This window comes from Poromitra crassiceps (genome assembly GCF_964638095.1).
Source record: "Poromitra crassiceps genome assembly, chromosome: 25".
Classification (NCBI taxonomy): domain Eukaryota; kingdom Metazoa; phylum Chordata; class Actinopteri; order Beryciformes; family Melamphaidae; genus Poromitra; species Poromitra crassiceps.
Window position 1 is genome coordinate 10,499,997 of NC_139649.1, and position 27,777 is coordinate 10,527,773.

General features: G+C 43.6%; 1 protein-coding gene and 1 pseudogene across 2 annotated transcripts; one reads left to right on the forward strand and one right to left on the reverse strand.

The window, feature by feature from the left end:
- Nucleotides 1-27,341, forward strand: trpc4apa (transient receptor potential cation channel, subfamily C, member 4 associated protein a). The gene is made up of 18 exons (XM_083660871.1): nt 1-130; nt 3,730-3,858; nt 3,967-4,083; nt 4,274-4,331; nt 4,503-4,558; nt 4,707-4,835; nt 8,025-8,226; nt 8,335-8,526; nt 8,641-8,783; nt 8,895-9,026; nt 9,154-9,212; nt 9,296-9,481; nt 9,708-9,798; nt 10,254-10,394; nt 10,532-10,643; nt 26,414-26,526; nt 26,800-27,006; nt 27,167-27,341. The coding sequence occupies exons 1-18, from the start codon at nt 5-7 to the stop codon at nt 27,302-27,304; spliced, it is 2,331 nt and encodes a 776-aa protein (XP_083516997.1). The 5' UTR covers nt 1-4; the 3' UTR covers nt 27,305-27,341.
- Nucleotides 5,851-6,747, reverse strand: LOC310798398 (TATA-box-binding protein pseudogene; annotated as a pseudogene). The gene has a single exon. The product of its transcript is annotated as a TATA-box-binding protein pseudogene (transcript).
- Nucleotides 27,342-27,777: the final 436 nt, after the last annotated feature.

Here is a 27,777-nt window from a genome sequence, read left to right on the forward strand (position 1 = left end):
AATAATGGCGACGCTTCTGGGGTCCGAGTCCCCTTGGACTGGAGAAAAACGAAGAAATTGCAATGGCAATATCGTCGCAAAAATCACATCCAGTCAAATTACAGGCATGGGTTTCAGTCGAGGCACACAGGTAAGAGATACGACGTGCGGGGTTGACAGTAACGTTAATCTGACATCAGAAAGTTGGTCGATCCAAAACCAGGGGTTTGCGTTTGGAAGCTTGCCTGAAAATGAAGACGTCGTCCTGGGCACTGACATGGGGGTGTAGTCGCCCTCCTCGGGTTGTCTTTACGTGGCATGAGGTGGGCATTTGTAAAAACAAAACGACTCCAGAATTTGAATTATGGTTGGTAACGGCTGATAACTGACAAGCCAAGTGACGTGACGTTACGGTATACAACAAAAGTAGACGACAAGCTCTGCCTGCTTTAGAGTGGCTCTTTTGTTGTTAGCTCCCCGTTAGCTTAGCGTTACAAGCTAATTGGTTGACGTATTAAAAACCTTTGCTACATTTTTGTCGAAGGTTTTAGACATCATTGGTGTGCTAATCAGGGCGTGGGACCCGTTTGTTACCAGGGAGCCTATAGTTCAGTGTGGGAGCCGCTTAAATCAGGCGGTAACGTTACATGTCAATGTATGCTAATGTTAGCAAGCGAGGTAACGTCAGTTAGCTAGCTAAGCTAAGCTAAAGCCAGCTGCACAGCTCAGGCGATTACGTAACGACACACCAACCACAATAACTATCTTTTCCATAAATGGATACACCACAGCAGCTGTTTGTATGAGTTAACGTTAGCAAGTGCAATTTTTCATTAACGTCACCGTACTAGCAAAAATGTATTCGACATGTATAACGGCGCGTTGGGCATATTTTCCATGTATTGATGACGTTAGCGCGGTAGCAGTTTTGATGTTTGAATTAGCTAACGTTAGCTGTTATGACAGTCTGACCGGTCCCTCTACATTTTAACCTGCTCTGGTTATTTCCCCCCAAACATAACGTTCGTTATCCTATATTTTATTTACGGTGGTTGTAAGTTACACATGTTCTCTTACATGGAAATTAAAATATGTATTTCAGTGCATATGTATTTTTTTCGACGTGTGCCAAGTTCAGTGGCCTCCCTTTCACTTTCCTGTGTATCGAGGTAACGTCGTTAGCCTGATTGGTCTCTGGTGATTTCCAAACTAACCTAGCCATAGCTGGGTAGGTAAGAGGCTGCACCTATGTGCAGTGAATATGCCACTGTCTCTGACTTGTCTTATCCCTCTACTGCCTTATTGCTTGTTGTGTCTCTTGTTGTTTTTGCACTCATATGCCCTGTTATATTTGTACTATGTTGTAAACGGAGTCCACAGCACAAGAATTTCACGCGTGATACTTGTACCACGGAGTGACAATAAAAAATCTTGAATCTTGAGGCTACTAACTAGGCGGATCTGTTGTGTCGATAATGTCTCTTCTTGCTTGTTAAATGTTTTCTTCAAAATGACACAAAGTAAATTTGACGTTTAGATTTTATCATGAAAAATTTGCATGATGCCATCTAAACGTCAAAAATGTTTTCCATGACAATCAATATATATTCAGGGCATACAGAGCTAAGAGAGTAGATACAGTTTTCACAATCAGATGGCCCAAAATTGCATTGATAATATGTTTTCTGATGTCTGGGGTTGCTCTCTCGGAAGTCGAGTATCGGCAACCATCACTGTGGGACAGCAGTGAAGTCTAAAATTTGTGCTTCAAACAGGTTACTTCCTCATCATTTGTTTGCTAGTCTTGGCTACTTTCAGTGCAATCCATACATATTTCCCCCCCACATTGCAACAAACAATACTGAACACACATGTCAATAATTAACATAATTTTGTTATACTAATGCAAATGAACACTGTGCCATCAAATAAGAACTTCAAATCACTTGAGCTGATTTATTGCTCTTATCGCAATATTGTACTGGTGTCATTCATGTAACCTTGACTTTGGCCTGACCTACGCTACAGTAGTTGTCAGTATTGCATTTTTCAATTTAAAATTACAAACTAAGTATTTCATGTCTAGAAGTATTGAATGTCCCAGAATAAACTTACGGTAATTTTTAATGGAGTTTACAAGTACGATAATGGATCTTGGTTTCACTTTTGCTTATGTGTTGTTGATTCAGAACTTTATTGTCTGAGAATGTTTGCCCTCAAGTAATGCTACCCTCTCATTATTTTTTTTATTACAGGGACAAAGACCACACTTAACAGACACTACAAAATATGACACAATACATCCTCACACAAACAAAATAAGACAGAATCTATCAAAAAATATTATACAAAAAAGCAAATAGAAATACACTGAGGAAATACAATTTAACTTTGTAGGATGCCTTCAACAATTAGTATTTGTCCCACTCCTCACTGGAGCATTCTTTTTCAGGAACTAGTAATCTTGCACGCTACGTGCGCTTGATTCCTAGGCTCGCCCGCAGCGTGGGCTCGCCTGTCCTGCAGCTCGCTGCTCGGCCTTGCCGCACGCACAATCTCTCTCCCTGTCTCTCTCGTGACTTTGTGTGTGTGTGTGACTGAGTGTGAGTGAATTTATGGCATCACTGATGTCATCAGTGGGACTTATGCAGAAGAGTAGACTGCACGCACATCCGAGATTATTTCAATAGGTATTGGAAAAAATACGCGTATAGAAAAGGAAATCCGCACACTGTTTTTTAAGCTCCCACGGTGAGCTTTTTAATTACAAAAACGCAACGTTTCGACCCTCACAGGTCTTCATCAGGCAGTACAGAGAACAAGCTCTCTGTGCATGGGCATATATATAACCTCACATGGGGTGGTGGTGCCCCAATCAGGTGATGACAGACAACTGTGATCATTACACAATACATAATTGTTGAAATAGGTCTTTCAACAAGAATACAACTTTTTTAAAGATCATATAATAACAGAGGTAAACAAATTCTAAAATACCTGATACAAAAGAAATACAAGAAGTAAAACATGCAGGTGAATATTATTATCCCTATCTATACCAATAAGAAAACCAAAGAAATGTAAAAGTATAGTACGGTAGGCCAAGGTAGGGTTTGAACCCAGGACTCCCAGGTGAGAGTCATGCGTGCTACCCACATGACCAAAGAGGCAGGCACATGTCTACAATGGCCAAGGTGTATACGTATGACATCACTGATGATGTCATCAGTGGGATTTATGACATCACTGAAGATGTCATTAGTGGGACAGACAGACAGAACCCCAGCTCCCATTTATATACTGATGATGATGATGATGACCCCAGACAAATAATGATTCACTTCAAATTAAAGGCTTGTAAAGCAGTGGTTCCCCAACTTTTTCATGTCAAGTACTAGGTACCCTTAAACTGACACATTAGACCACATACCCCATTTGATCAGATTTTGTCCCAGGGTCCCCCATTTTTGCTTTTAGATGTTTACTAGAGAAAGTGTATGAAACCCATGACTAAAATAGTCATACATTATGTCATTGTGTGCCCCTCAAGGACCCCTGTCCGGGGACCCAGTGTTGTGTAAAAAAAATATGTTGTCAAATCCATGCAGTGAAATCCATATTACCAGGATGTTCGTCAGCAGTTTTGTATTGAGTTTCAGTTTGTTTTTGGAATAGCACTGAAGCCTTAATGCAAAGGAAAGGTATGCACGAATTGCACTAATGGAGATTGCCTCTCCCTGTGTGTTGTAGCTCCCAGGAAGCCTGCTCCAGGAGAGAGATAAACGGGCCAAGTGGCACGGCATCCCTGCTCTGTTGCAGAAGCTCCACGAGAGCAGCCACCCCGACAGTGACCTCTCCCAAGCTCACAGCCTTCTTAAGGTATCCACACTGCTCCATAACAAGCAGGCCTTGCTGTGGTTTCAGCCTACTCCACCACTGATTTAACTACATTGGGGGAAATGACTCACGGACTATTGTTTTTGTCAGGTATTATCATCCCAGCTCTCCATGGAGGCCATGTCTTTTGTCACCGAGGACAGGAAGACAGCTCAGGAATCGACCTTCCCGAACACATACACCTTTGACCTCTTTGGTGGAGTCGATGTAAGTTTGATATGCCTGTTTCCTTGTTGAGACCAATGGAAACGTGTTAGCTCAGGACAACCAATTCTCTCGTGTAGTAGAACTCATACTGAGAGGTACGAATAAAATAGAACAAGACATTATTGGAAAAGTAGTGTTTGCTCACCCCGCTGTGCGACTGAACACATTTTTTTCCCTTTTCCCCCCGAAGCTGCTGGTGGAGATCTTGATGAGACCCACACTCACTATGCAGAAGAAAAAACCCAAAAGTAAGTAAGCAAGCAGGCCTGACGTCACATAGACCCATTCTGTGGTACTGTGTGCACTATGCACCATCAACTGTTCAACAGGAAGTCGGTCAAAGTGACACGTTGGAACACAGTATATATTTGCATGATATTTATATAATTGGATTAATGCCCGTGTTTCTGTCGCCATAGTGAATGACGACTTGGTCAAGGACTGCCTTAGTGTTCTTTACAACTGCTGTATATGTGTAAGTATCCCATCATCCCTGCCATTTGACATGCACACTTAGTCCTCTTCATGCATTTGCATGATGGCGTTATATTGTTTTTGTAGAAGATTGTTTCCACAAAGGCAAAATAATTTAATTAACATGCAAATCTCCTTCCACTTCTCAGACGGAAGGGGTCACAAAGAGCCTGGCAGCGAGGGATGACTTTGTTCTGTTTCTCTTCACCCTGATGACCAACAAGAAGACCTTCCTACAGACCGCTACCTTGATTGAAGATATTTTGGGAGTCAAAAAGGTTGGAGTAATAATAATACATTATGTCCTCGGCAAGAGTGTGAAAATAGTGTTTGTTTTTTTTGTTTTGTTTTTTATTGCCGTGTTGACTTCCAGAGCAAATAGTCTCATGAAATTATTTTCTGGCTCGTCCGATGTCGAGGTTGTTGCCTAGGCCAGTTGTTTTCAAAGTGGGAGGCGGGGCTCCAAGCAGTTTCAGGGGAGGCTCAGTGAATGGAAGTGAAAAAATATTACATTAGTTATCAAACGGAGATCACATAGAATAACCTAAATGTGACTCAAGAGTCAGAAAAAAAATATGCCTTCAGACAGATCTTTTTATTTGATGTAGTCAGAAGTCAAAGAGCAATATCAGGCTATCAATTATTGAGTGTCTATGGCAGTGGTACTCAACCTTTTCCCTACTGAAGAGCCAGCCACATTGACCATTTCCCCACTGAAGAGCCACATTGACCAAAAAAAAAATCTTTGCAAGTGCCACAATCCAAAAAAGTCCCTTTTCTCCCATTATTTATTCTCAGATTTTTATTTATTTATTTTAAGTAGGACTTAAAAGAGCCACAACTACCCATAAAGGAGCTGCATGTGGATCTAGAGCCTCGGGTGGAGTATCACTGGTCTATGGGATCAAATAACAATCACGATCCCATAGGCATCTAGGAATTGAGCGCAACTAAGCAAGTAAACTGGGGAGAGGGGTCCCAGGCTTTGTCAGAGGGCCGCGGGGAGGCCCACACTAGTGTCAGACTTTGAAGCCCCCTGGCCACATCTTTACAGTTGCCCTCTGAAATATGCAGTTGCCTGTTGGCATGTAGTTGCAGTGGCTCTCCCCCGCAGACTGTTTACCTATAATTAACATACATAATCCAAAAACATAGCCAAACTGGACTTTCTGCCCATAGCACTGGGCTACAGAGGTTGATAGTTTTGACATTTGACATGTTTTACATTATGACAGTTTTTAGATTTAGAAAAAGAGAGAGGGTCAGGGATGGCAAAGGGAGGAGGGGATGGATCTACATCATCTTGCGGAAGCCTTTCAGGATGGGGTAGATATTCTCAAATGCCTTGTAGATCTCTCCTCTCACCTTGGCACCCGTCAGTACAACCTTCCCGTTGACGAAGATGAGCAGGACGATCCTGGGGTTGATCATTGTGTAAATCACACATGGAAACAGTTCCGGCTCGTAGCGGCTGAACTGCTGGTGAGTGAGGACCAGTGCTTCCAGCCGTATGGAGAACTTGACATCGCAGCTGGCCACCATGTTCCGAATCTTAAAGTCCAGGAACTTGGCAGGGAAGCCCAATTTCTGCACCACGCGGACATACTTCCTGGCAGCTAAGCGCGACTGCTCCTCACTCTTGGCTCCGGTGCAGACCATCTTTCCAGAGCTGAAGATCAGAGCGGTCGTCCTGGGCACTCGTATTCTCATGATGACCGCAGGGAAACGCTTGGGGTTGTACTCCGTGTTCCTGGTTCTCAGGGCGATGCTCTTCAGATCCAGTTTACAGTCCAGATTCACTGTAGATACAATGTTCTGCAGCTGTGGGACTATCCCAATGCTGTCTAAGGCTGGCGTGGCAGGAGTGATGGGCATCAGGGGTGTGTTGTTGTAGAGGGGGGTGTTCCCTGGCAACGCTGTGGAGCCCCCTACTGTCTGGGAAGGGAAAAGCAGAGGGGTCTGCCCTGACGTCCCCGGGAGGCATGTGCTGATCTGCTGTGCCTGTTGTTGTTGCTGCTGCTGTTGTCTCTGTTGTTCCTCCAGAATGGACAGACTGCTGGTGTTTTGGACTGGCTGGGCCGTCAGGCCTGAGGCGTAGGGCATCATTGGATTGAAGATAGGCATGGCACCCTGAGGGGAGGCCAGCCCCTGGAAGAGTGGTAGACTGATTGCGCTTGGTCGGTGGTCCATGTTGTTGCCGCAGGTTCAAGCTTGATTGGCCTGGCTGTGAGCAAGTCGTCCAATTTATAACCTCAGCAGGGAAGGATTTATGACATCGATGATGACATCACTGATGATGACACAATGTCTATACAGTGATATATCGGTGATGGGGGCTTTATATAGTACCAGGAGAAGGGCATTTATGATGTCATTTATGATGTCATAACTGACGTCGTCATAGAGAAGGTGACGTCTTTTAGTGACGTCATTTGGGCTGAGGGGTATGATAGCATGGGGTGTCTACCTATGCCTTTTGGTCTTCCATGATTGAAATTCAGTCTAAGACTACACTTCAATCATGAGAGACTTGTAAGACATTTTAACAATCTTTATTGAATCAGAATAGACTGTTTGAGTATGGCGTATGACTCCATCATGTGACGCTCCTCTTGCTATGAGAGAGGGGGGCGTCAGTGCTGTATGAGATAGAAAATCCCCCAGGCCAAGGACGTTCAGATGATCCTGGAGTGCGTTGGCATTGAGGCTGATGAGACGCGTATGAAAAAAGTCCTCTCTGAACTCAGCGGCAACAATGTGAATGAGGTGATCGCCAAAGGTTACGGTAAGCTGGCCAGCATGCCAGCAGGTGGTGCCGTGGCAGTTGCCAGCTCTGCAGCTGCTGGTGCAGGTGGAGCCTGCAAGCCCGTGCTGCAGCTGCTGATAAGGAGGTAGAGCAGAAGGTGGAGGAATCAGAGGAGTCTGATGACCACATGGGATTTGGCCTGTATGCAAAGATTCATAAAATGAAGCTCCTAAAAGAAAAAACGACCGGTGCAACTCGAATCTCAACATCACCAATTCTATGCATAAGTGATAGTAGAAATCCGTGCAGGAATTCCTAGGGTGGAGACTCTGGAGAGTGGATGGGCCATGGGTGCACTTTTTGGGTGTGAACTCGCGCTTGTTTAAATCTGCATTAATGAATGAATAAATTAAATTGAAAGCATCTTACCTGCCTGTATGATAATAAAAAAAATGGGGAGGTGTTATTGGTCAAGAGAGAACGAGTAGGTGTCTTGAGTTTTTTTCAGTCTGTCAAAGTTTGTCAAGTTTGTTGGAGGCTCATTTCATTCATGAAAAATCAAAATGTATACCACATCAAGACTATAAATTGATATATTAAAATTGTAGGTGGCAAATTGACCCTGTTCAAATTTAGTCTAGGTCAACCCCAGGACTGGATATGGGTGGAAATGTTGCATTATCTGCATTCTCTCATGTATTCATGTGTTGGCCTCCCTCAGGAGATGATCCACTTAGAGGGAATCCCCAACCTGTCCGGCCTGGTCCAGAGCTTCGACCAGCAACAGCTGGCCAACTTCTGTCGCATCCTGTCCGTCACCATCTCAGAGCCTGATGTAGGCAACGACGACAAGCACACCCTTTTGGCCAAAAATGCCCAGCAGAAGCGCAATGCAAGTCCCTCAAGGGCAGAGGTCAACCAGGGTATGTTGCATTCAGTGTGCAGAGGCCAAAAGCAATACACACATTGGGATGTTGCAAAAGACTGGACCGATAAATGATCAAATAATGGACCCTCTTCATTTCCACCAGTGACCCTGCTGAACATCCCTGGCTTCATCGAACGGCTATGTAAACTGGCCACTAGAAAGGTGTCGGAGGCCACGGGGGCATCGAACTTCTTTCAGGAGCTGGAAGACTGGTACACATGGCTGGACAACGCTCTGGTGCTTGACGCCCTCATGCAGATGGCTACTGAGGAGGAGACTGAACAAAGCAGTACAGGTGAGACAGCAGTCTTCGGGAGGATGCATGTATTTACCTGTGCTACTAGTGTCTTGAAAAATCCTGTGATGTTCCTTTGGGATGGACTCATTATATTTTGTTCTCTCCCTTCAGAGTCATCCGATGAGAGCTCTCTGGCCACCAGTCCTCTCAGACACCGGCTGCCCCAGTCCATGAAGATCGTCCATGAGATCATGTACAAAGTGGAGGTGCTCTATGTGCTATGTGTCCTCCTCATGGGCCGACAGAGGAACCAGGTAATTTGTTAGAACTAAGGTCACAGATCTCTTCCTCCTTTGGTTGTGGTTTATATACTGCAGTGCAGGGTTGAAAGCACCTTCACTGAACCCATGTGTTTCTCTCCACAGGTCCATAAGATGCTGGCTGAGTTCCGTCTCATCCCAGGGCTCAATAACCTGTTCGACAAGCTGATCTGGAGGAAGTATACTGCTTCCAATCACGTGGTGCATGGCCAGAATGAGAACTGCGACTGCAGTCCAGTATGAACGTTTTACACGCAAGATTCTCCTTAGAAACTTTTTTTTAATATACATTATGTTTTGGATATAAAACCGTTTAATATGGCTTGTCGTCACTAAGACATTCATACTCTCTTCCATCCTGCAGGAAATATCCTTTAAAATCCAATTTCTGCGGCTACTCCAAAGTTTCAGCGATCACCATGAGTAAGCAACCCTGAAACCAATCTGGTGATTTTGTCCTGCTCCCCCAAGATGGGTTTGGTTTTTCATGTCCCCATGTCTTTCAGGAACAAGTACCTGCTTTTGAATAGCCAGGAGCTGAATGAGCTGAGTGCCATCTCCATGAAGGCCAACATCCCAGAGGTGGAGGCTCTGGTCAACACGGACAGGAGCCTGGTGTGCGATGGCAAGAAGGGCCTCCTCACCCGCCTCCTCACTGTGATGAAGAGGGAGCCTCCAGACTCCTCCTTCAGGTCAGCATCATGTATGGCAGGTTTCAAGGTTCTGGAAGAGGCGGAGGTTTGAATATGTTTTACTATGTCAGCGGTGTCGCCCTTCTAGAAAGCAATCAAACGTTTACATATTGTCCACTTGGGACAGTTAGAGCACCAGGCTCTCGGATAATTGTTAATTGTTTCAGAAATTGTATAGCTCTGCTTTGTGTAGCTTGTTCTCTGATCCATCCTGTTGTGCTTGTAGGTTCTGGCAGGCCAGGGCAGTGGAGAGTTTCCTCAGAGGAGCCACCTCCTATGCAGACCAGATGTTCCTCCTGAAAAGGGGACTGCTAGAGGTAAGAAAAAAGAAATGTAGTAAGCATTCATATCATATCTCCTTTTCATGGTCTGCACGGCACAGACCCTCCCTAGGTTTTTGACTTAGACCCTCTCTAGATTTTTGACTTGCCAACCTGTCCGTATTTTGCGTAGCAAAATGCGTATTTTGACATGAAAGTACACTGGTACTATTTGTCATTTGAAACTACGCAAAAAGGCATTGACACCTGTGAATTCAATGGCACACGTGCAGTATAGATTGATAGGTTTTAAGCAGGTGTTGTGTATGACTGTGTGAAGTGATGTGAAAACATGTGAACCAAGCATTAAGCCTCAAACAGACTGGGGGCGCTGCAGCACCACCTTGTGTCATATGATGTGACCCAGTGTGTGGTACTATTTTCTCAAGGTTGGCAGGTCTGCATTTCTCCCAGCATGGCTGCTCATGTTGTGCCTCTCTGTCCCTGTGCAGCACATCTTGTTCTGCATCATAGATAGTGGCTGTACGTCCCGAGACGTCTTGCAGAGCTACTTTGACCTGCTTGGGGAGCTCATGAAGTTCAACATTGACGCCTTCAAGAGATTCAACAAATATGTCAACACTGAGGAGAAGGTACAACTCTAGTCTGCACCTTTCTATGTTTTATGTCCTGGCCAACCCAAGTGACTTGTTCTAGTCGTCACTCGGTGTTGACTTGGCATGAACACATGACGTGCATCTGGTTATATGGTTTTGTATGTTGTCTGTAGTTTCAGACCTTCCTGACGCAGATCAACAGTTCTCTGGTGGACTCAAACATGCTGGTGCGCTGCATTGTGCTTTCCCTGGACCGCTTTGAGAGCCAGACTGAGGATGTCAAAGGTAAAGGGGAATTGAAATGATCCAACGTATAGACTACCGTATTTGCGGCGACTTCGCTAGAAGACATTCAAAAGAGTTGTTTATAAAAATATCGACTTATTTTGCCATCGCTTCTGGTTTCTTCTGGTGCATCTCTCCTTGTCTGGTTTTGGTGGTACTGATGGCTGATTGCCTTAGGGCGTTTTTCCACACCTACCTCGTTTGGTTCGTTTGAATCGCACTAGAGTTCATTTCCCCCTTTGAAGATTTGGTGATTCAAGAGCAGGTTAGTGACTGAGGTCTGTTCAGTTGCGCATTCTGGTTCACTGCTGTGGCTTCCTCTGTCTCTGTCATACACACACAGACCTGCTGTCACCATTACGCAATGCCAAATATGCGTTGCACATTGGTCCAGACCATAGACTGTATTTATTAAAATAAAATAAAAAACATTATGCTATACAGCAGCGCGCAGACATTCTTATCATTTCAGCTCTAAAAAATGTGGCCAGATGATACAAGAATTACGGGGTTATATGCATATTTGAACACATCTTTATTGCTGTTGGAATTGTATGTCAAACGGCTAACAGGCCCTTTTAGTCTATAACTGCATGGAAATTTAATGTTAGCATAATAGGCTAATGAGCTCTAAATATTTACGTTAACCGTGAGTAATAAAACGTTTTTGTTTGACTGACGACCGAGAGGACTAGCCAGGACTGCTCTGTAGGCCAGCTGCTGACGCCCAGCTATATGGGTCAGGATCAGGATTGATCGGAGGATTTTGTTTTTATTTTTGTCTTAATAATAAACTTGAAAGATAGCTTTCAAAGATGTGTCTCTTCTTCAACACCACCGCTTACATGTTGTCTTTTCTCTAATCTAATAGCCGATATATTGTTTCAATAGTTTGAGTCCATAGTCTTCTACCTGTTGAGTGGTCATTATGATTTGGTGCTATATAAATATAGATTGATTGAGTTGTTGACATCACATTAATATACTGGGATCTAGAGAGCTGACTAAAACGTGATAATGTGCAAATTGTTTTTACCCAGTATTTAAAGCTACTTTTATAATTGTTAGATGCCACCGAGTTTTATTGAGAGGTTTTATTGTGATTGAGTTTGATGCAATATCTATGATAGTCTAAAAACGTGCAGTGTCACGTTGCATCAAGTTGACTTGTTTAGTTCTGTCACCAGACGGGCTAGTGTTATCAAAACTTGCAATAACACCTTGGTATCTTACAGTTAAATACAAACGGTGTGTGTGTGTGTGTGTGTGTGTGTGTGTGTGTGTGTGTGTGTTAACCACAGAAAGTAGCATTTTAGCTGTTGCACAGCCACCAATCTGATAATGACAAGGATAATTGACTAAGTATTATTGAAATTGTGGTAACTGCCTGCCCTGGTCTGACTTCATGCCATGACTTTGCTGGACAGGCCTTATATACTCTAGATATGCCTTACCTGCTACTGACTATCTGTTATTCATTTGCACTTATTTTTCAGTCATTATACCCACACAAATCTCTTACTGTGCAATTATTGCTAATGACATTATGTGGCTACTATCTATTGTTGTTTGATTAAATGTAAGTAAATATTACTATTATCTTTGAGTTAAACTGAAATATTATAGATCTGTTTAACAGAGCCAAGATTAGAGAGGATACAGGCCAGCATAGTTCAACTGACTGTTTTGCTTAGATGTTGATGCCATAAAAGTGAGGGGTCCTTGATATGAAAAAGGTTAATATCAGTGATGTACACATCAAGGTTTATGGAAAAGGGATCATGGTAACGTATTTTTTAAATGGAGCAATTGAATGTAGAACGTCTGCACATGGATGCCCAAAATCTCTTGACCAATGTTAACAGGTTGCAAACATGTATCCAGAAACAGTCCTTGTTGTTCGCCAGTGTAAGTCAAATCCTCTACCATTTCATCTACCGTATTTCATTGTCATCATTATGCGATACATCTGTTTCAGTTGGCTCCTCTTCAGCTTCAACCTCATCTTCCACTTCTTCATTTTTCTCAAGAGGGTTGATCCATTGGTCATTGACTTTGGTATCTATATACCACTTGTTGTTTTTAATGAAATAGTCCAAAGCATTGTTAACACGTTCTGTGTTCACAAACTGATATTGGTAATGTCCTTTGTATGATAAGTTTTCTTTTAAGCTTTACCTTAATAATTAAATTACTTTGTTGTGGTCTGGGTAGAATGTTTGTGACATCATTAATGTTAGATGGTACACAAACCACAGGGCCATGCATCCCATTATGTCCTCCTTTAGGCAAAGGAACAAGTTTCATAAATGGGATATGCAAAGCTACTAAGTGTTGTTCAAGAGGATTCAAGCACTTTAACACCAATGGAATTGGTTCTAGATAAAGACCATTTACAGTACTTCCTTCAGGCATTTTACTCTTCTGTAGCTTTCCATGGCATGTATGACAAATCCACAGTTTGTCTCTCTTACAGGTGCAAAGGTAGCATTCAACACCACAATCTTCCTTTGGTGTGTGCAAGTATGTAGTTGTGATACATTTGGAGGCTATAGCAGCCATTTCAGTTGTCTTTCCATATGATTCCACTTTACACTGAATAACTTGGTTTTTGAACAACAGTTTGTGACAAACACAGCATACATAGGCAAGCTTGTTGTTGGCAATTGTATCATTGAAGTTTTCAATTGCATGAACAATATCCTTATTTCCAGCTTGCTTTGTGGCATACTTCTGCTTACTGTATTGCTGAACAGACTTCTTATGGTCAATATCTGAGGCATACTTCTGCTTACTGTATTCCTGAACAGACTTCTTATGGTCAATATCTGAGGCATACTTCTGCTTACTGTATTCCTGAACAGACTTCTTATGATCAATATCTGAGGCATACTTTCGCTTACTTCTTTCAATCGTCTCTAGGGCTGCAACTAACGATTATTTTGATAATCGATTAATCGGTCGTTTATTTGTTCGATTAATCGATTAATCGGATAAAAAAATGCACTGATATTGTTTCCATCCGTTTATTGAAAAACAACTTTTTTTTTTGTTAAACAAAAACTCACCGGGCTTTGCTACATCAAATAGCTTTGACAGGGCATGAACGAATACAAAATACATACAAATGTATGGTGTAAGTGCAAAAGATATCTTCATATCTTCTTAAATAAAGTGCTTTAACGCAGTGGTTCTCAACTGGTGTAGCCTCAGGACCCACTATTTTCCTTGTCATGAAGTCGCAACCCAAATTTCGGATTTTTTTTTTAACCACTCAAATTAATTGCACAAAAAATAGCGCATTAATTTAATACACAATGCCTTCATGCACTGTTATAAACTTCAAATGAACAAAAAAGTGCAACAGAAGTGCAACTAGTGCTAAAAACCAATTGAAATAAGGCAGACTTGAATTACAGGCCTATATGTTTTTAAATTTAAACAAGTCAAACTGGTCATGCTCAGAAAGTCTTATTTGAACTGTATGAAATATGAAATAAAATCCAGACTTATCTTGAATTACATGCCTATATGTTTTTAAACAAGTTAATAATAATAATAATAATAATAAAACAAGTTAACCTGGTCATGCTAATCCAGTTTCAATAGTCTGAATTTAACTCTTATGAAATAAAAAGGAATCACAGGCAGGCTATATGATTTTTAGTTAAACTGGTCATAACTTTTAATTAAACTGGGGCCATGCTAATCCAGTTTCAATCATCTGAATTGAACTCAAATTAAATATGAAATTAAAAGGCAGACTTCTCTTGAATTACAGGCAGAGCATATGCTTCAGCTTGTTAAACAAGTAGAACTGGTCAGGCTAATCCAGTTTCAATAATCTGAATTTAACTCAAATGAAATATGAAAAAAAAAATGCCAAAAAGGCAACGAATCGATAATCAAATTCGTTGCCAACGAATTTAATAATCGATTTTAATCGATTTAATCGATTAGTTGTTGCAGCCCTAATCATCTCTTCTTGGTATCCAGGATTAGTATTGTAAATGTCTTTTCATTTTTCCAAGTTTCTCTTCGCGGTGGTCAGGATTAGCATACATTTCTCTCATTTGTGTGAGTTTCTGTTCCCGGTGGTCAGGATTACTATACATTTCTCTCATTTGAGTGAGTTTCTGTTCCCGCTGGTCAGGATTGGCATTGTACCTTTTCCTCTTTTTCTCAAGTTTCTCCACATAATCAAGATCCATTTCATTTTGCCTTTTGTTTTTTTCAGATCTGTTGACTTGGCGCAGCCGTATTTTGTAGGGAAAACCATCATCCACTTCTTTACAAATTCTTGTACAAGTTGCTGAATTACTTTTATGCTTTACGCAAGTAACAACTTCATAATGATTTTGATTACAATGGTTCAAATATATTGCCCCACAGTTGGAAGGCAAATGTCTAATCTGTTGTTCACATGTATAGTTATTCCATCGGTCTTGATTGTAAGTATATATGTCGATATTGAATAAGTCAGCTGTAACTACAATCTCTAGTTCCGTAGCCCATGATCCAACATGCTTCATGCGAGAACTAACCAGATAATCATCCACTGACGAGTACTCGTTTGGTAAAAAAAAAGCAAATTTCGAACTGTTTTGCTTCAAGTGACGCACGACCGCTTTTCTGATTTTATTATGTTGCTTTTCCTCTCCACAAATGGAGAAAGAGATGGCTCTAAAAAAGCAGTTTCCATCACCTTCTATGGACTTTGTTTCACATGGTCTACCCATAGGTGTCAGGGTTGGTGTCGGAAGACATGTGGATCTATTCGCGGGTAGTTGATGGTCAAGACACTCTTGGTAACTGAAGTCTCGATGAGTAGGGAAGTTGTGGAACTTGATAGCTGGGTCTGCAAGGTTCGAGGTTGGGAACGGTTGCAGAGGTTGACGTGATATTAGTTTATGAACCACTGCTGAGGGCCTGCAGAAATGGGCCTTTATAGATCCCGAATATGACATCACCTGTGTTATGACATCACCAGCGACTGCGACATCATCAGTGATCGATGACATCATAGTAGGAATGATGACATCATAGTAGGCATGATGACATCACAGTAGGAATGATGACATCATCCTAACAGTACCCTCCCCTCAACGGACGCCACCTGGCGTCCAATGAGGCGATCAAGGATGGCATCTGGAGAACAGAAAATCCGCAGGTTCTGGTGGAGGGGCACCTCAGCAGGTGGTTTGGTGGAGGGGCTCCTCAGCAGGAGGTTAGATGCAGGTGGTTAGACCCCCAAAGGGGGGACCAGACGGTGGAGGTGCTCTTCAGCAGGTGGTTAGATACAGGTGGTTAGACCCCAAAGGGGGTGTAGGAGAGTGAGGTGCTCTTCAGCAGGTCGTTAGATGCAGGTGGTCAGACCCCAAAGGGGGTGTAGGAGAGTGAGGTGCTCTTCAGCAGGTGGTTAGGCCCCAAAGGGGGTGTAGGACAGTGAGGTGCTCTTCAGCAGGTGGTTAGATGCAGGGTGTCAGACAGTGGAGGTGCTCCTCCCTAATACTGGATATCGAAGCCATAGATAGACCGACACGTAGACAGAAATTCTACAGGCTCCGGTGGATCCTCTGGAGTCGGCCATCCCCCGGGGCACGATCCAAACATGGGAGGCTGGAGACCACCAAAAGGGTCAATGTCACGGTCTGGCGGCCCCCACCAAGAACTGTGCCTCTGACGCAACACTTCAAACTCTGCGGGCTCCGAAGGTGGAGTCTCAGAGGACGCTCCAAACTTGGAAGGAGCCAAAGGGACTGCAGGGGGGGGGTGTCGCAAGCTCAGAGAGCGGGGCTCCAGAAGGCTCCGCACAATCCAAAGGCTGAGCCCCAACCAATGCCGCCGTCTCCGAAGGCAGAGCCACAGGGGGCTCTGACTCAGCGAGGCCTGCCCTCCCGACCTGTAGTTTGGGCAGGACACCCACCGTCTCCTTCTTCGAACGCCTCTTCTTTGCTCCTGACCGAAGGCTGACGACACGACGGGGACCTCCCAGCATCAAGCTGGAACCTACGTGTGGGTCAAGAACTGGAATTGGCTGCTGCTGAGGTACGGGTTCAGACTCGGCGAGGGGAAGGTCCACAGGTTGTGCCTCAGGGCCAGCAGACTCGGAGGCCCCCTGCGGGGGGACGGAGCTGATCTGCAGGCAGTAGGGGTGTCACAATATATCGTCCCACGAAATTTCGCGATAGTAAAACGTCACGATATGTATCGTTGAGATGAAATCTCATATCGTGAAAAAAAAAAAAAATTTTTTTTTTTTTTTTTTTTTTTTTCAAAAGTAGACAAAGAAACGTCTTTGTTTGTTGAAGTTCAATGTGTGGAAAGTAGTTCAGTTGAACAAGTCTCTGAAGAGACACATGAGAAGTTATACAGGAGAGAAACCATTCAATTGAGTTTCTGGCAAAACTGTTTACTTGACAGGAAAAACTGAAGATGCATAAAAAATAGACTAAGAAAAGTCTTGTTGTTTGAGTTTGAAGAAAAACTGAAGATGCATAATGAGAATTTATACTGCTGAGAAACCTTTTAGTTCAAAGTAAATCTAAGTGACGGTGTAACTCATTCTATTTCAAGATAAGCCTTATCTCCAATCTCATGTTTTTTCTAGTTGTTATTGTAATAACAATTTCCCACAACAGCATGTTTTGTATTTGTGCATTTCAAATAAAATACTACTTTTCCAGTCATATATTGTCATTATTCAAGTTTAAAAAAATATTGTTAAAATCGTATCGTATCGTATCGTTATCGTGAACCCAGTATCGTGATACGTATCGTATCGTGAACTGAGTGTATCGTGACACCCCTAGCAGGCAGTGATTGAACTTCTCAATGAGACGATCGACAATCCTCTCCAACTCCTTAACCCTCTTGGAGACACACTGCCACTCCTGGGTCATGCAGGGAACGCTGCCCAACCGTACAGATTTCGGGGCTGGACACGTAGAGTCTTGATCCACTGAGAGTCCCACGGACCGGCGAGTGGTGGGCCCACTTACTGGACGCCGGGAGCAGGAGGAGAGGTAATGCCCGGCTCGACCACAGTACAGGCAGCTCCGGGTGTCCAAACGGCGCTGCCTCTCCTCTGGTGTGATGCGAACCCTGCCGGTCAGATCACGGTACAGATGGCTGCTGGGACTCAAATGTGGCTGCCCCTGCTCTGGGATGACGCAAACTCCCCCCCAGAGTATGCGCTTAGGAGCTGGAGGGGGCCGAGAGGCAGGGCTAGAAGCAACGGCCGCTGTAGCTGAGGGGGTAGCAGGTCTGGAAACCTCCGGAACGACAGTGCCCTCTGAAGCTGGGGCAGGAGGAGCGGAAGGCTGCGGAATGACACCCTCAGGAGGGTTTAGTCCGTCGAGACGATCTAGCCGGTTAACCAGGAGGGCGTACCGATCCTCGGCCTTGGAAGCCAGAGCCTGGATTGCTTCTTCCTGGTGGGCAATCAGGCGCTTAAGTATTATCGGCAAGTCTCCGAACGTGATAGGACGAGTGGAGATATCAGGATGAGTGGAGATATCCAGCTGACCGCCTGGTGGGTCAGCTGAAGCGACCGGCCGGGTAACTGGCCTCTCGGGAGCTTCCTCCTTGATTGGGGTACCCGCTAAATCCATTTCCGAGTGGTTCATACTGTCAGGGTTGGTGTCGGAAGACATGTGGATCTATTCGCGGGTAGTTGATGGTCAAGACACTCTTGGTAACTGAAGTCTCGATGAGTAGGGAAGTTGTGGAACTTGATAGCTGGGTCTGCAAGGTTCGAGGTTGGGAACGGTTGCAGAGGTTGACGTGATATTAGTTTATGAACCACTGCTGAGGGCCTGCAGAAATGGGCCTTTATAGATCCCGAATATGACATCACCTGTGTTATGACATCACCAGCGACTGCGACATCATCAGTGATCGATGACATCATAGTAGGAATGATGACATCATAGTAGGCATGATGACATCACAATAGGAATGATGACATCATCCCAACAATAGGACTGTATGGATTTCTGTCCTCAGAGAAGTTTTGATATTCCATCTTCAATTTTGCACAGCTTTCTTTTTGCTGCTGTCTGGTGATAGGAAGGAATACTAAGTTGGCTTCTTTATGGCTCACAACAGTCACATCGTCAGAAGTTTCTTCCAGTGGTCTGATAGCCTTCAGGGTTTCAACCTCATATAACATCACTTCCTCTGTCAGGCTTTGCTCCATAACCATTTATTTGGCAGCGTCTTCATTGTCATCACAATCTTGTATATTTTCATTGTTCTCATTTTTGTCAAGTGGCATGATATCCTCCAGGGATTCAACCTTATAAACGATCACTGTTTCTGGCATTGCTTGGGCAGTGATGTCTCCATTGTCATCTTGTGTCAGATCAACATTCCCAAGTGGTTTCCTAGAACAAGTTGTTTGGTTGTTGGTATACTGCTTTGGATTTGAACCTTCAAGGTGATTTGTCATTGCTACTGTCACTCCAATTACTTCAAATTGTCCTTGATGTCCTGTCCAAAGTGGCAGTGCAAGCTTTTCAATCTGTGTAAGAACTAGGGGTGGGAATCGCTGAGTAGCTCACGATACGATATCGTCACGATACTTGGCCCTCGATAACGATATATCACGATACTGCGATACTGCGATATATTGGAAGACGATACATCACGATACCTGTGTAACAAGTGAAAAAAATACCTCTGAAGGCAAAAAATCATGTATTATGCATTTATTAGCAGAATTGACATGAACTCTCTGAGTTCACTCACTCACTCATACCATTTTCGATACCACGGAGGAAAAGTTACACATTAAGTCTTTTTATTATTACTATTAAAACAAGAAAACCTATATAACCTACCTACCTACCTATATAATTTCTAAAAGTAGATATTAATGATCAAACATTTCCATTCATGTAGCCTACAGTAGTTATGTTTTTGTTTCAACTACAAACATAAATAAAGTCAACTTGAAACTATGTTTCAACTACCACACACAGCATAATATTTTAGCCTGTTTATTAAAAAAAAAAATAATAATAATAATAATAATAATAATAATAATAAACATATCGATACTTGGCGCCAGTGTATCGATAACGTATCGCGGGTGGAAATATCGCGATAACGTGGGTATCGATATTTTGTCCCACCCCTAGTAAGAACATCAGCAATGTCTTTGCGATACACAACAACAGCTTTCCCGGCATCATCCACTAGACCGCTTTGGTTGCGTGCATGAGAATCAAATATAGCAAACCAATTGCCATCCTTAATGACCGTACATGTGGTCCTCTTCATTGTAACGAAACATGCATTGAAATGTATGAAGACTGTTTGTAATGCAATATCTAAAGGCTTTATCAATTCCGTTTCTTTTTCATAGTCATAGAGACCAATTACTCCAACGAGAGAATCACCCAAACTGAGTGAAATTGTGTCATGCCCCAGCTTATAGATGCCAGGTAGTTCATCTGCAAACATGTATCCTTCTGTATGTTTTATCTTGCCTTGTTGACGCAGATTACAGTAGAGCTTATTTCCATTTTCTAAAACAGCGTCAATATCACCAATGCTCCATGTGAGTATGCTTTTCATTGTGTTCTTCACAATTGCATTGAAACTGTTGGCAACACATTGAATACCAGCATACATCCCAAATCTTATATCAGCCTGGTGGTATGAACCTTGTACAGGAAGCCTATGTTCAATGGTGCATGCAGGGATTTGACCAACATGTACAGATCTATCAACAGCATTGCTGACATTAATTTGAGCAGCAGTGAAGAAATCATTAGCCCTTTGTGCAGTGTTATAGGCAATATCTACCAAAGCAGCAGACGATGAATCGGTGTCACCTTTAACAACATCAGCGTATGTCCTCCCGGAACTGGTTTGACGTTGGACAACAGGAGAGTCTGACCTTCGTTGTGAAGATTCTGTGTCACTTGAGGTGTTGGGATCGGCTTGTTCACCTTTCTTTGCAGCATGTAGCTTTTTCATCATCTGATTCCATTTTTGTTGCGAGGCATCTGAAAACATTACAAGTAGAAATCAGTATATTCACAAACAAAAGACTGCTATAGCCTATGATAAACCACAGAAATTTAATATAAATACTTTTTGAATTTTCTTCTGTCATACCAAACGTGATCATTTTCTTCTTGGTCTACCATTGCATAAATACAACATTGCATTCATACAATAAAACGTTATAAGTTACCACTCATACTAGGGTTGCTAATATATTATTATTTTTCCTCTCCAGAAAAAGTGCACAGACATACAGACAGGCAGTCATACACGCAAGTTACTTGCCTCCTTGCTGTTGTGAAGGAGTGGATGAGGTACTGGAGAGGGAGGATGTGTGACTAGTAGCTACTTGGGAAGCTTGTGTCTTCTCTGTCCTAGGGTGCAGCTGAACTCCTAAAACACAATAAAACACTATCATAAGTTAGCACTCATGCTAGGGCTACAAATATTTCTTTGTCTCCAGAAAGGTGTACAAACAGACACACAAGTTACTTGCCTCCTTGCTGTTGTAGAGTCGATGAGAGCTGATGTTATGGAGAGGAAGGCTGAGCGATTTATAGATGACATCATCAGTGATTTCACAAAACTGATGACATCATCAGTGATGTCACAATGCACAATTGCTCAAGTGACATCACTGATGACATCATAAGTGTGTGTTTTCCCAGGATGGTGAGGGCATGTCCCTACCATTCCCCAGGATGGCGAAGGCATCGGTGCTGTAGGCTATACATGAGAGCAGAATTCAAAATATTGTCAAAAGTTCAGTTTTTGAGATGGCATTGTTTTGAGCTTTATTTAGCGAGAATTTGCACTAGCTGTTTACAGTACCGTTTACAGTAAAACATTTTAATGCACTGTAGGCTCAATTTTTGATCTATCAAAAATCTATTTGATACTTTTGTGGAGGACAGTCTAACGATGCAGATGCTGGAGTTTGGTGTCGTTTGAAGAAAAAATGTGGGAGGAGTAGGGTTTAATTAGTTTTACAGTTTTTGCAGTCTTTAGACTTCATAATTGGCCATAGGTTGCAGTGTACAAAAGTTTCTCCTCATTTGGGCCCACGTTTCAATGAAAGTTGCAAAGCCGTAGCAAGTTTGCCTGATTTTTTTATGAATTTTCAAAGTTTGAAACTTTAGACGGTCGCTGTAGCGCCACCATCAGGACTATTGGCGCCGGCGCCCTGCCGCTTCGCTAGCCCGGCCACTAATTATAGCTGCTGCACAGCAATGGGTCGTGGCCGGGCAAGTCTCAAGGCTTTGAGCTAGAGTCCCCAAGTCAAGGCTGAAGCCTTTTAGCTATACTCCAAGTCTCACATCTTTGGTCACAAGTCCAAGTCAAGTCTCAAGTCTCTTATGGATGAGCGTTCTATCATCTGCTTCTGCTGCATGCCATCCAGTCTGCTTAGAACACTGCATAGCTCAAACTAAGGGATTCAAAGCAGGTTCAGGTTTCTTTGCAGCATGTAGCTTTTTCATCATCTGATTCCGTTTTTTGTTGCGAGGCATCTCACAACAATACAAGTAGGAATCAGTATATTCACAAACAAAAGAAGTAGTTACTTGCCTCGCTGTTGTAGAGTGGATGAGGTACTGGCGGAGTTGATGTTAGATGGAGAGGGAGGCTGAGCGATTAATAGCCACCTGGGGAGTTTGTATCTCTTCGGTCCTACGCTGCAGGTCTGTGGGGTCACACAACTGATATACCAGCAGGAGCTGCTTTTTCCTCTTATGGACAGACTGGATGCTTGCTGGTGGTGTTTTATGGGACTGGATGCTTGCGTGTAAAAACACACACTGCTTCCACTTATATAGAGTGAGCCAGGAAGGATTTATGACATCACTGATGACATCACAATTGCTCGAGTGACATCACTGCTGACATCATCAGTGATGTCACAATAAACAATTGCTCAAGTGACATCACTGATGACATCATCATAAGTGTGTGTGTGTTTTCCCAGGATGGTGAGGGCATGTCCCACCGTTCCCCAGGATGGCGAAGGCATTGGTGCTCTAGGCTATACATGAGGGCAGAATAAAAAATATTGTCAAAAATTCAGTTTTGGAGATAGCATTCTGAGATTTTACACACTTCAACTACTGTGAAAGCAAAACTTGGTAATTTTTTTCCGTGAAGTTTTGAGCTTTATTTAGCGAGAATTTGCAGTAGCTGTTTACAGTAAAACATTTTGATGCACTGTGGGCTCAATTTTGGATCAATCAAAAATCTGTCTGAATTTGTTGTGTAGGACAGTCTCACGATGCAGATGCTGAAGTTTGGTGTCGTTTGAAGAAAAATTGTGGGAGGAGTAGGGTTTAATTACTTTTACAGTTTTTGCAGTTTTGCGGTCTTTGGACTTCATAATTGGCCATAGGTTGCAGTGTACAAAGGTTTCTCCTCACTTGGGCGCACATTTCGGTGAAATTTGCAAAGCCGTAGCACGTACGCCTGATTTGTTATGTTTTTTCAAAGTTTGAAACTTTAGACGGTCGCTGTAGCGCCACCATCAGGACTATTGGCGCCAAATTCACGTCAACTTAGTTTGGTATGGGACTGGACCTTTGTGCAAAGTTTGGTTTATTTTCATGCATGGGAAGTCTAACTTCCTGGGAGAAGAAGAATACAGGGCGAACCATTTAAAATCGTTTATTAGACAATAGACAATCACAACAGAACACTACCTTATAAACCAAGGCAAGCTAATAGTGGCACGCTAATAGTGTTCGCTTACTGTCTCTATCTCCATGTCATAATAACCACAGAAAACACACTTAATCCCAAACCTCCGTTTTCGGTCAGTAGCCTACTTATCTGTACACATGTTGCGGTGGGCTACTCGTGTAAAATAACTTTTTTTTTTTTTTTTTTTTTCTCTCCCAAAAACGTTTAATGCCTTGATTATTTCTCAAATTCACAAACTTTCAAGGTTTTCAAGGAGCCGTGGGAACCGTGTGATGAGATGAGTGAAGATGTGAGTTTACATGAGCATAACGCAGGCAGCTCTACTGCAACAACTTCACAAAGTTAGGTCAGCACACACACTGTTATTGGGCTGGAAATATGAGTACGTAAATGAATGTAAACGCAGACTGAGGAAGACCTCAGCAGCAGAAGACGATACTGGGTTGTCCAACACCCCAACTTCAGCACAGACAAGTTCAAATCATCAACCACAGAGCTTGTCCAAATCCCTATTTGTGAAGATGTCTTGGTGACAATTACTCTTAGGCCATGTTCAGACTAGGAGGCCAAATCCGATTTGTGAACTTTAATGACCTATTAATGATGCTATCCAGATTGGTTTTATGAGTCTGGACGCTCCAAGTCTGATTTGTGTCACTTGTCCCAAACCACATATGGAGGTCTGGACACACAGATCCGACTTGAACACTTGCCCAAATCAGATTTGTGGCAGTGCGGACACACTCCCAAATCAGATTTGGGAAACCAATCAAGATAATGACTAATGACTTTAGCAGCAAATGGGATTTGCCTGTAGCGTGAACATGGCCTTAGAATCAAAGATTTTTTACCGGCTGGTAATGGTCATTTATTAAAATGGGTTTGAGTAGATTCTTGGGTAATGACAGACTCAAATACTGTAGCCTATACATAACTGATTATCGAATATGTCACAACTGATGATATAACTTGAATAATGTGGCGGTCAGTCTTTCAAATGTTCCACACATTTTCTTTTGAGAATTTATTTGCATGCAAATTCTTCTGTAGAACTTGGAAGACTAGCTCAATGGCATAATACAACACGCTTTACAGTATCTTAGAAAAAACACAAAAAACACTCAATCAACCCAACAGTGTACAAATTAACTTGGAATAAAATAAATAAAAGATATAGAACAAATATTTCAAACAATGCAGTCGGGCCTACATGAGGATTCTCCAACAAGCGCTGGTCCAGCACCGCGGTAAAAACAAAAGAGTCAAAGCCTACAAAGACCATGGGAGAGATTTGGGAGCTCGGAAATGAGTCGGGAGGTTGTTGGTGGGGTTTGCCTCCAGTCTTTGATTCAAGCCTGTAGATTTTCCCCACACGAATGCAGGAGCCGCATCGTCGGCTTCTTCATCCCAGTCTTCAGTGGTGGTGGGGTTTGTCCAGGTGCTGACAGGAACCTGCCATCTATCCGGGCCAGCTACATCTCCCCCGTCTTCAGTGACCACAGGTCTTCTGTCCACACAGGTCGCAGTATGGTGCATCAGCTCATCTGGGGCGACCCGGTGGCGAGCGTTAAACGGACAGGTCTTCATTTCGTTGGCCAGTTCGGGATGATTCTTGGCGCACTTTATCAGATGGTACGGCACGCGGGAACCCCGGATCTGGTGGTTCTCGTCATAGGGACACTGCACAAGTTTGTCTGGGTCACCGCCGCTCTTCTCCATTGTAGCGGGTTGCATCCTCTCTGCAGCAGCAGTCCTGCATGGACTGCTAGTGGATCCAAAACGGAAGGTGGTCGACATCTCGAGGTGGAATCCCTGCCTCAAACCCGTTGAGCTTTTGTTTGCTGCCCGCGCGTTGATGTCCGCTGGCTAGACGTCTGCTGCTGCTGCTGCTGACTCTCGAGCTGCTGCGGCCCGCGGCCTCCGAATTTAATTAACCTGGTCTGGAGCTGCTAACCCCGCCCCTCAGCTATCGCTAACGCGACGGTATCACGTGTTGAATCTGATACACTACCTTGATATGTGGTCTCTGGCTCTGGCTGAAATGTTCGTTGTTGCTGCTCAGATTGAAGTCATTCAAACCTGTGAAAGGACATTAATGTGCTGGCATTCTCTCCTACTACTTCTGAACTCTTTGCTTGCCCTGCCCGAGTGAGTTTTTATTTTTGAGTGTGCTCGGTATAGGCATTGTGACATCATCAGTGATGTCATCATAAGAGCAATTGTGATGTCATCACTGATGCGAAGTTGTGACATCATCAGTGATGTCATAATACCAGGTGAGGCCGCATCATCAGTGATGATGTCACTTGAGCAATTGTGGTTTTTGGTTACACTCGAGCAATTGTGACATCACTGATATCATTGTGATGTCATCACTGAGTGAAGCAGCCAAGCTGCGTTTGCGGGTTGCAGGGCGGGCGAGGCCGTGAAGACCTTCACCACCTGTGTTCTCTGTGTCCACTTTTCTCTTTTTAGAGCACGCCATAGCCTACTTCTCACCTATTTCTCCAACGTGTCTGGGTTTTTTCTCCCCCGTGTGTGTATAGCGCTGCTCACTGACACCAGCTGTGACAAGCAGAGCGGACCCACACAGAGGAATCTTGGATTGGCTGGAATGTAAATTTCATTGGCACAATAGCGTCACGTGGGACTCCAAACCAGTACCGTAAATGCTAGAATAGCCAGAAAAGCTGCGCAATTTAAAAATACAAAACACTGCAAACTTTGAAGAAAAATCTCAGTATAATAACAGCTTATAGGTCTGGGTCCGCATAGGACGGTGTCTCGGTCCGGATTCGGACCGCCTATTGGTGACCCCTGGTTTACATGATCATTATGATGTTGCTGCATAAGTGAATGTGTAGTGTAAGAATAAGTGCTGACATCAGTGACAAAAATGGAAAATGCAAATCTTTGGTGTAAATTTATGAAATTCATAAAACGGTGTTCATCCAGACTACATTTGGTTTGGTAGATAGTAATGTCAAGGCAGTAGCTATCTAGGAGCCAGTTGTCTAAACGGTTTCATATGTGACTGTGGCATCCTGTATGCCTGTGTTTTTCCCCAGTGGTGGAGGTGCTGTCTGAGTGCTGCCTGCTGTCCTACATGGCCCGAGTGGAAAACAGGCTGTCCTTCCTCTTCAGACTGGTCAACATCATCAACGTACAGACACTTACACAGGTCTCCCTTCATTCTTCACTTGATTTGTTGCACGTATTCACAGTGACTCCTAACGTTTGTCAGGTCTTAGAATAAGGAAATGTTTGACTCACAGAAATGTTAAATAATTTACTGAGCCAATAGTGGAATATCATTTCATACATACTTGCATCTTTTCCAGGTGCATTGGATTGTTATTTGACCGTAGTATTGCGATGTGAAAAACGTTTATTCATCATCTCTCTTCTGCCTTTCCGGCATTTATCCCATTCCCGTTCTCGACGTGCGCCTCAGGAGAACGTGAGCTGTCTCAACACCAGCCTGGTCATCCTGATGCTGGCCAGAAGGAGGGCCAAGCTGCCCTTCTACCTCAATGCCCTGCGGGAGAAGGAGTATGCTGAGAAGTACCCCGGCTGCTTGCTCAACAACTTCCACAACCTGCTGCGCTTCTGGCAGCGCCACTACCTCAACAAGGATAAAGACAGCACCTGTCTGGAGAATGTGAGTGGACCCCTCCCCCCCCCCCCGCCCCGCCCCTCTGTAGACAAGAAAAGCATCGACGAATCATCATCCAGGCTCACTTTGTTTTGCATGTCTTGAGAAAAAGGCGTGGTCTGTTCTAGTTTATTCAGTGTTTCTCTCTTGTTTTCCCACCACTCAGAGCTCCTGTATCCCCTTCAGCTACTGGAAGGAGACGGTGTCGGTGCTGCTGGGCCCAGACAGGACTTCTCTGTGTGCCATAGCCAGCTACATCGACGAGCCCTTCATGGATCTGGACAGAGATCTGCTGGAAGATTGACCCCCAGCATGTGAGAGCTCTGTGTGCTGGGGAGGGAACTGGGAGGAGGAGGAGGAGGGGGGGGGGGGGGGACGGGTTGGTCAAGGGCCACCAAAAGGAGTATGGACGCCTTACGTTGGTGATGACTCCGCTGAGCCAAGCCATCCAGGAAGTGCTATGTGACTGACTGCGCTCTGGATGTACAGACTCATCTGTTTGCCGTCTGTACCTCTGCATGGAGGCTGTCATTGAAAGACGAGAGGGGGACTTGCCTGACTGTCGTCGTCGTCAACTTTTTTCCCTCTTTGCCTGAAAGGAAGAGGAAAAAACGGTTCACCCACCCCCAGGTCGCCGACATTGTATAACAGACAATTAAGCGCCCACCACGGTAAATGACCGATGTTGGTGGTTTGCTTTAGGTGAAATTCAAATAGAGCCTTTTATATGACCTATACAAAAGTATATGTAAAAAAAAATATATATGATTCAACAAA